The 9,426-nt window shown below is 37.8% G+C and overlaps 1 protein-coding gene across 1 annotated transcript; it reads right to left on the reverse strand.

The window, feature by feature from the left end:
- Nucleotides 1-884: 884 nt before the first annotated feature.
- LOC143860956 (proline transporter 2-like) lies at nt 885-9,183 on the reverse strand. Its single transcript, XM_077371823.1, has 9 exons — nt 9,124-9,183; nt 8,761-8,980; nt 8,431-8,655; nt 4,802-4,896; nt 4,430-4,616; nt 4,212-4,336; nt 1,624-1,839; nt 1,225-1,455; nt 885-1,142 (listed from the first exon to the last, which is right to left on the reverse strand). The coding sequence occupies exons 1-9, from the start codon at nt 9,166-9,168 to the stop codon at nt 993-995; spliced, it is 1,494 nt and encodes a 497-aa protein (XP_077227938.1). The 5' UTR covers nt 9,169-9,183; the 3' UTR covers nt 885-992.
- Between the last annotated feature and the right edge of the window lie 243 nt (nt 9,184-9,426).

A 9,426-nucleotide genomic window follows, 5' to 3' on the forward strand; every position in this document is an offset into this window, starting at 1 on the left:
AGGTCTAAGGACTAAAGGGTCATGTCTGGTAGAAAAGCCTTACAAACTCCTGTCCACAGGTTATTCTATTGCAATCTTGTTCAGTGCGCGATCATGTCGTCGTACCCGCTCTTCTTGCTTAGGGTCCACTACCCAAGTGAAGTGACTGAGACAATCCACTCCACGACACGTGCATGTAGGCAAGACTAATGCTGGTTATGTACATGAGGAGATGTCTAATCTCAACTCCAACCTGGAACCTTTAAGGTCTGCAAAGAATTGGGATACCATATATCCCTGCTCCATAGGATCTGTGAATCCTTGAGCATGGTATTCCTACTTTGCTACCTAAGGACGAATATGTGATGAATAACAAGAACATCAAACATATTCAATCATATATTACACATTACATGTCACAAAGTTAAACCTTTATTAATATTAATGCAACAAGATATATGAAATGTACTGGCTTTTATGGAACTAACTCTGTGTGTGTGTGTGATGACACCCCACACCACATCTCTACAAGCCTAGCAAGGAGATTACTCGCTTGTCTCCTCCCCGTGACTACTTTAAGTTTTAATTCACCATTATTCTACAAGGTAACTAACTACAACCAAACTTATGCCTATGGAAGAGGAAGAAGGCATCTGGTTAATCTGACCTATTATCTTCCTCTTTTCCCTCCTTGAACGGGATTTTACGAATCATTTTTCCATCATATAAATGACTTGATTCACCATCATCACTAGAAGATGCGGTGAATTGGTTTTGCTATTTTCCTTTGTCTGTCATTATATTTTTTTTAGATTTTCTTCAATAAGTTTTCTATTTCATTAATTCCTTGCCATTGGATATTCAATTTAGATTTGTTTTGGCAATTCATGAAAATGCTTTCAAAATATAGAAACAATAATCACTTGATTAGTCGATATGTCATTCACACTATTGATATTGCACGATATTGTAGGTATACACACTGTAAAATCTAGAAATGAATGTGGAAGGCCTCATGTGTTTGCGAAAAAATGGTAAACCCTGGCATTGTTTATGATCAATCTGAGAGCAGCAACCGTTGTAGCAATGGCTAGAAGAGAGAAAATAACAATATTGACCCAATGCCATGCCTTCTCTCCTACTTTAGCTGTTTTCCCTTTAACCTGTTTCAATGAAGGACACAAAAAATTAGCTTAATCATTTAGTTTTGTTAATCCTAATCTACGGAGGAGTGAAAGTCCTTACCTTGAGGAAGATCATGCTTGGGAACACAAAGGTTAATGGGAAGAGAGCGAAGGATCCGAAGAGGTTTACGAAATCTCCCATGAAAGGGAACATAGTTGTTATGAGCGTGTTTGTTGAAAAAAGAAGGGCCCGCAAGGCGAATAGACGCTTGAAATTATGTTTGGAGTACATGCTCTCATCTAATTTTAAGAATCTTGTATCAAGAGCCTCATGGATGGGTGCACAAAACATCTAAATTCCATAGTGACAAGATCATAAAGGTGTTAGTTAGAAAGATTTTCATTAGAAAAAAAACTGCATTACTTCAATGCCTAAACTTTCAATTAGTAGCTAGGTGAACAGCCCCTATTCTAAGATCATGAAGGAAGAAATCAAAGGGAAAGAAATTACGAAACTTACATGTTGAGAGATTATTGACTGCAGAAAGACTGTTGCATTGGTAAGAACCTTAGCCCATTTTGGCCCACTTAGTTCCTTGGGGAGATATTCTGAAACTGATGAACCATATGCCCAATATCCAACTAGGCTCACACCATAGTATATTGCTAGACCAATGGAATATTGCAGGTAGAGAGCTTTCCTCATGTTCTTTATTGCCGGCTTACGAAGGGTTGACTGTAAGATGATCATTGTAAAATGACTTGCATTCATGACGATGTCATATACTCATATTCAAGATGAAAATGAAAAATGGACTTATTTCAACAAACCATATGTAAAGATGTAAGATAAAAAATGGATTTATTTCAGCAAACCATATGTCGATACTCAATGTATAAACCATATATATATATGCTCGAGCGCACCAAGCTTATGGTGCGATCGAGTGCCCAATCACATGGGGGCTCACTTTGTTAGGATGATCCAAAGCATTCATTTGAAAGGCCCTTACATAGATGGGATGTGTACCAAAAATCAGCTCCATAGGATCATCCTAACCCATCCATTTGTGTAGGTCAAAATGGACAGACACTGTTTGTCCACAAATCTGCCAATTTTTTCCCTCCACTTTTGGAGGGGTTAGGATAATTCAATGGACCTAATTTTTTGTACACACCCTATCTATAATAGGGCCTTGCAAATGAATGGTTTGGATCAGCACAAAAAATGTGGGACCCATGTAATTGGGCACTCGAGCGCACCAACATTTTCCTCTCTCTCTCTCTCTCTCTATATATATATATATATATATATATATATATATATATAGAGAGAGAGAGAGAGAGAGAGAGGGGGGGGGAGTTTTCTTAAGCTATATCTTAGTGGGCTCGAGCGCACCAACATTTTCCTCTCTCTCTCTCTCTCTCTCTCTATATATATATATATATATATATATATAGAGAGAGAGAGAGAGAGAGAGAGAGAGAGAGTTCTTAAGCTATAGCTTAGAAAAGCTTATCTAAGCTATAGCTCTAAAACACATGTGGCCCCACATTTTTTTGGGATCCAAAGCATTCATTTGGAAGGCCCTTCCATGGATAGAGTGTGTACCAAAAATCAGCCCTATAGGATCATCCTAACCCTGCCATCTGCTGAGGGGAAAAATGAGCAGAAACATGGATATACAATGTCTGTCCATTTTCCACTCCACCTTTGATTGGGTTAGGATGATCCTATAGGGCTGATTTTTGGTACACACCCTATCCATGGAAGGGCCTTCCAAATGAATGCTTTGGATCCCCCAAAAAATGTGGGGCCACATGTGTTTTTGAGCTATAGCTTAGATAAGCTAGAGCTTAGGTACACTTTCCTTATATATATATATATATATATATATATATATATATATATATATATATATATATATATATATATATAGAGAGAGAGAGAGAGAGAGAGAGAGAGAGAGAATAGAGTTCCTAAGGTGTCACCTCATATAGCTTATATGAGGTGGCGCTTAAAAACATAAGGGGCCCACTTTGTTTGGATGATCCGAAACATCCATTTGATAGGCCCTCACATAGATAGGGTGTGCCCAAAAAATCAACTTCATAGGATCATCCTAACCCTTCCGTTTGTGGAGGTTGAAATGGATGGGTATAAACCTCCATAAATCTGCCCATTTTTAACCTCCATAAATGGAAGGGTTAGGATGATCCTATGGACCTGATTTTTTGTAGGCACGATATTCATCTAAGGGCATTTCAAATGAGTGGTTTTGATCACCCCAAAAATATGGGCCCCTTATGTTTTGTGAGCGCCACCTCATATAAGCTATATGAGGTGACACCTTAGGAACTATTCTCATATATATATATATATATATATATATATATATATATATATATATATAGAGAGAGAGAGAGAGAGAGAGAGAGAGAGAGAGAGAGAGAGAGAGAATATTGTTTCTGAGCTAGAGCTCGGATAAGCTTATCCGAGCTCTAGCTCATAAACGGTGTGGGACCACGTTGTTGGGGGGATCCAAAGCGGTCATTTGAATGCCCCTATCATGGATAGGTTGTCCAGTCACCACCACACTTGGTTTTGTGGTTTTTCCCACATCCACCTCTAAGGTATTGAATACCTTAAGACTAGGTTTCTCTTTCCTATAGTCAAACAAGAAAACACTTAATCTACACCTAGCCCTAGACGACACTTAGTCAAAGAAGAGTTTCCTCTTCCTACGTAGGAAACAAAACAGGACACCTAACCCAACAGCACATCCATGGGCCAGTCTTGGTTGGTGCGTAAACTGAAAATGGAATTGTATGGATGTTCTTATAGATCAATAGCATTATGTTGGATGATCAACAAAAAGCCTAGGAAATGATCCGACCGAAAAGAAGTCTATTTTAGCATTGATCTTTTGGTTCAGTTTTTGGGCACATCGGATTAATCGATCTAGTTAGATTCGTGTGCACCGATTTGGTGATTGAGATGATTTATACACTTAGTCCTGGTACATATTTTATATCTCCAGAAGATAATATTTCTTACATAACTTGGAAGAATAAGTTGAATTAGTTCTAATTAATCAGTTATCTGACCTGTATCTCTGGCAGCAAGCCAGAGGTATTGCAAACAAGAATAGCCGCGATGGCACCAAAGGCATTCAAGACCTTGTCGGCTTCGCTTCCATGTATCTTATAGTCCCTTTTTGGATTATTCTTCCCTTCAAAAGTTCAAACACAATTAAGGATGTAGCCGCAATGGTATATGAGTGTGAAATTACAATGAATGAAGGTATGGTGAAAAGAAGGGGTACCATCTTTTGCTAAAATTGTAAAGAGGATGACAATGTAAATGGAAGTGAGGATGGTTGAAGCTCCTAACCAGCTTCTCATGGCTGACATTGTAGGAACCATAAAAGCAAAGATGAAGTAGACTGCTCCTGTAATGACAATGAATTCTTGAAGCCTCATTGGAGAGTTACTGAAGTCAGAATTGATTTCCTGCTCAACCCAATAGTCACAGTTAGTCTACCAACATAATGGGCATGTTTTCTAGGCATTCATAGTTCATTTGTAGATATAACATTGTTACAATTGTTTGTATGTACTATATAATTGTTGGCAAGATTTTAAGCATAGTCTCTGATTTATGCAACTGAGATAAAGGGAATGATTTTAGGCAATACCTTAAGTGCTCTCCCTCCAAGAAGGATGAAACCCATGTTGCCAAGGACTAGGGTCAAGTACTGTAGGACCCAAGTGACATAATACATTTTCCTGCCTAGGTAAACCAGGAATGAGAAGTGTCAATGCAATTTGAGAAAGGAAACTTCAATCTAATAGAGCTATTATAAGGGTGTGCTCAAATTTCTCATGATAGAAATATGCAAGTGAAAATATAGGTGCGCCATTTGTTTGACAATCAATACTGTTTATCAAATGGGTCTCATTATGGATGGACATCTAAGTAAAACTCCTGTAAGAGAAAACAATTTGATTTGTGGGATTGATTCGTTAAAGATAGTGATCAGATGGATAGCATAATTGTGACACAGCGTAGGAGAGGGAGAGACTTGAGAAGGAACTAGTGGAGAGACCATGGAGAGAGCATGAGAAATCAATAAAAATCAGTGAAAATATTATGCTATTTCAATTGGTTTTTTTCCCCTTATGTTCAGGGGATTTTCATGATCACTTCCTTCGGATGATCCTAACCTTAGGATGATCCTAACCCTCCGATCCATTGAGGTTTCTATACTGTGCCATCCATTTTAAACCTCCACAATCAGAGGGTTAGGATAATCATATGCAGAAGATTTTTTTAGGAAAACCCTATCTATGTCCAAGCCCATCAAATGAATGGTTTGGATCAACCAAACAATGTGAGCCCCACTGTATTTTGGGGCTGCACCTGCATGCACGCCGGCCACCATATAATTTCTATTGTAATTGTACTATTTCCTGGACAAAAAAGGAAAAAGTCATAATTTTCTTGCCCCGGCACCTCCTCTAGTGTTCTAATGACTAGGGTTGCAACTTGGGTCGGGTTTTACCAAAACCCGACCCGAAAATAATACGGGTTGGGTTTAGAAATCATGGGTCTTGGGTAGGGTCGGGTTTAAAGAAAAAAAACTTGAAATCCGACACCCAACCCCACTCATATGGGTGTACTGTGACTTTCTTAAATATATCTTGAATAACATAGAAAATTACTTTCCAATATATAGATATGCTTTCATTGAGGTGATCATGTCTGTTATGTAAAAATATAGCATTGCTCTTGAATGTATACACTTAATGACATAAATTTAAAGATTTTTGGTGTGAAGATTGTTTTTTTGTTTTGCTTCAATCTTTAAAATTAGTCCTTATCCTACGCTTAAAAATGAATACCCGACCCGACCTGAGAAACTATCTTGGGTAGGCTTGGGTTTTCTTGTAAAAAATTAGACCCGAGAAGAGCTGGGGGTGAATATATCATTGTCCTTTCTTTAGGGTACTAATTAATACCGCACGACCATTTCTGATTAGTTGCTGACAGCTTTTGGAAATTTGAAAACATGTAAAACAACGTAAGTTCGTACCATTATCAAAACGTGGTGATCCCAATATCAGTGCCCTTTTTTATGAACTTATAAATTAAGCACTCTCATCTCATACTGTATGGAATCTATAGATCTCATACTGCATTGATCTATGCCTACGCCAACTAGTTCGGGAAAAAGGCTTAGTTGAGTTGAGTTGAGTTGAGTTGAGATCTCATACTGCATAGATATTTTGGGGATTGGCGGAAGAGGAATGGGAGCTGCACGCGCAACTTCACCTAAAAGTCTAGAACACACATAAAGTCGTAAACGTGCAAAACAACGAAAATCCGTGGGGCAAAAAACATATATTTTAGGGAGAATTTATATGATGGGTGGCCGTGAAAACACGTGAAGTCTGAAAAAAGTAGGTACGGCCCACTTTTTCTGATGATCCAAACCGTTCATCTGTTTGGGCACAACGTAAATAGGTTATGCCCCAAAAATCATTTCCATTGGATGATCCTACCCTCCGATCTGAACTGATCTGAAAATGGAGATTTCCAAAAATCATTTATAGGATCTTCTACAGATCGTAGGGTTAGGATCATCCTATGGAAATGATTTTTGGGGCACAACCTATTTACGTTGTGCCCAAATAGATGAACAGTTTGGATCATCGAAAAAAGTGAGCTGTACCTACTTTTTTCAGACTTCACGTGTTTTCACGGCCACCCATCATATAAATTCTCTATTTTAGGTATGCATGTTTAAGTTGCGTCCATATATATTTACAAAATGGGCGATGATATTTTTATTGCCCGCAGTACGCATACTCCCTCCTATAATGTGATTTGATATTAAAAAGCCATAAAGTTGCCCACTGTTCACGTCAAATCACCTTATAAGAGGAGCGCATGCATAATGAAGGGGGAGTTAAAATATCATCTCCCTTACAAAATTCGGATTAAGTGTTTGGAAAATAAGAAATGAGTTTAAGAAAAATTCAGGAAAACTCATTGGTTGTTCTAATTTATTTACAGCATAGTGACTATATGTATATATATATATATATATATATGTTTTTTAAATAAGACACAACAAAACGCATTTAGGGATGGTGGAGTGCATATTAAATGCTAGACTAGGATTAGAGTTCAATTTTCAGTATAATGTCTTTTGTGTTAGTCTTTAATTCCTCGCGGGATTCACATATGTGTAGATAAGTTATCTACACACTAGCTTAAAATACAGTGGGGGCCACATTATTTGGGTGATCCAAACCATTCATTTTTAAGGCCCTCACATAGATAGGGTGTCCACAAAAAATCAGATCCATAGGATCATCTTAACTATTCGAACTGTGGAGGCAAAAAATGGACTAATTTGTAAAGGTTTAAAGACATCCATTTTACCTCCACAAATCGTAGGGTTAGGATGATCCTATGGATCTAATTTTTTGTAGACACCCTATCTATGTGATGGCCTTTAAAATGGATGGCTTGGATCACCCAAACAATGTGGGCCCCCACTGTATTTTAAGCTAGTGTGTAGAGAACTCTCTACACATATGCGTAGGAACCGTTTTCTCTTCATAAAATTTGCCTATTAAGTCCGAGAAAATTGAGTTTAATCTGGAAATTTTGCATTTAATTCAAAACGTACGACACTTTTGGGCCATCCAATTGATCCGCTGTAAGATGTCCTATTGAACAGAAAAATCAGATCAATCAGATATTAAATGCTCAATCCAATCTCATTGGTAATATGGACGACCTAGATTGATCGATCCAACCTCAACGTATCGGGCCAAATCATATACACTAAAATATGGTGTAAATCATAATCGTCTGCCTAATTTTGCCTAGAATAAAAGGATTAAGCCTCTGTTTACCTCTGCCTAATTTTCTTCTTGCCCAAAGGGGTCTTGTTTCTGTATTTTCTGTTTTTGTTTTTCACTTCTTTCCTCCATTCTTGTATAGACCTCCTCGGTCTTTGCCAACTTTGAATGAAATATTCTACCGTTCCGAAAAAAAATAAAAAAAAATAAAAATGTTTCTGATGGAAATTTTTTTCTTTCCGCAATTTAGATGGAAATAATATGATTATGGTTAATTTAGACGGATATGATCATAAATTAGAACTCCCTCTAAGTAAAACTTGAATAGGATTGGTTCAGGTTACCCTTTTTCATGTGTACATAAAGTAAGAAATTTTGGAATTATTTTTCCTTTCCAAACTTTTCCAGAAAATTCATGCAATCTAAACATGGCCTTAAAAGAAAAACTCACCAAATACAAAGCCCATCAGATCCCTGTATCGTATGAACCTGTGGCCGTCGATTATGTGAAATCCTGCCAAGAGCCAGTTCGCATAGGAAGTGATAATGGCCATAAGAATCAAAGAAATTACACCCCATAACCAACCCAAAGGCACAAGCATGAGGTTTGAAAAGCTCAATATGTATCCACAGTTGAAGCTTGTAACCAGGAGAAGCCCCACTTGTCCCCATGAATCTGCACTTCATCTAAAGCCCATCAAGACTACAAAATTATCAAGGAAAATATATCTACACCCCCTTCTTTTGATACATACACCCCTTCCCTTTATTTTAAACTTACCATGATCAGTGGTATGAGCTGAAGCTTGAACATATTGATGGGCTGCTTGGATCTTGGATCCACCAGTTTCAACACTTAAAGCCTCTGTTTTGCTTTTCTCCACATTTTTTCTCTCCCCTTCCATTTCTCTTCTCACAGAGTGTTTTGCTGTGGATATGGATCTCTGAAAAACCCACTTCTCAAGGAGCACAAAGACAAAGAAGTCGTCTTGATATGAGACCTATATAAAGAAAGTTGTAGAAGGAAAGTCTAATTTCAACATATCTGATAACTCTAAATTAAAAAATCCCATATATTCATAATAATTACATCATGTCCTTATTATACAATTCCTAATTATAAAAATAGCCTAGAAATTGTTACTCTCAGAGATTGACTATGGTGACTTGGTTCATGTGATTTTAACATTTCAACTACTTGTGTATTGGGGGATTCAAAGTTAGCAGCATGCCATGTGGCTGATTTTTGGGGGGTTTCACCATTTTTTGTATTTGCATACCACTAAAATGACCCACTTCTGTTCTGTTAGGCTGCTCACATGTGCTTTTTGGGCCCCTTTGTGCCACTTGGAAGTGATCCGACCGGTGATCTGGCCCATTGACACTGACCCTATGCCTATCTTGACTGGATGATCCTAGTCACTTGATCCACTAAGCCTTGTTTCGG

This window comes from Tasmannia lanceolata, unplaced genomic scaffold, assembly GCF_043159265.1.
Source record: "Tasmannia lanceolata isolate RefF3 unplaced genomic scaffold, GAP_Taslan_0.1 ptg000037l, whole genome shotgun sequence".
Lineage (NCBI taxonomy): Eukaryota > Viridiplantae > Streptophyta > Magnoliopsida > Canellales > Winteraceae > Tasmannia > Tasmannia lanceolata.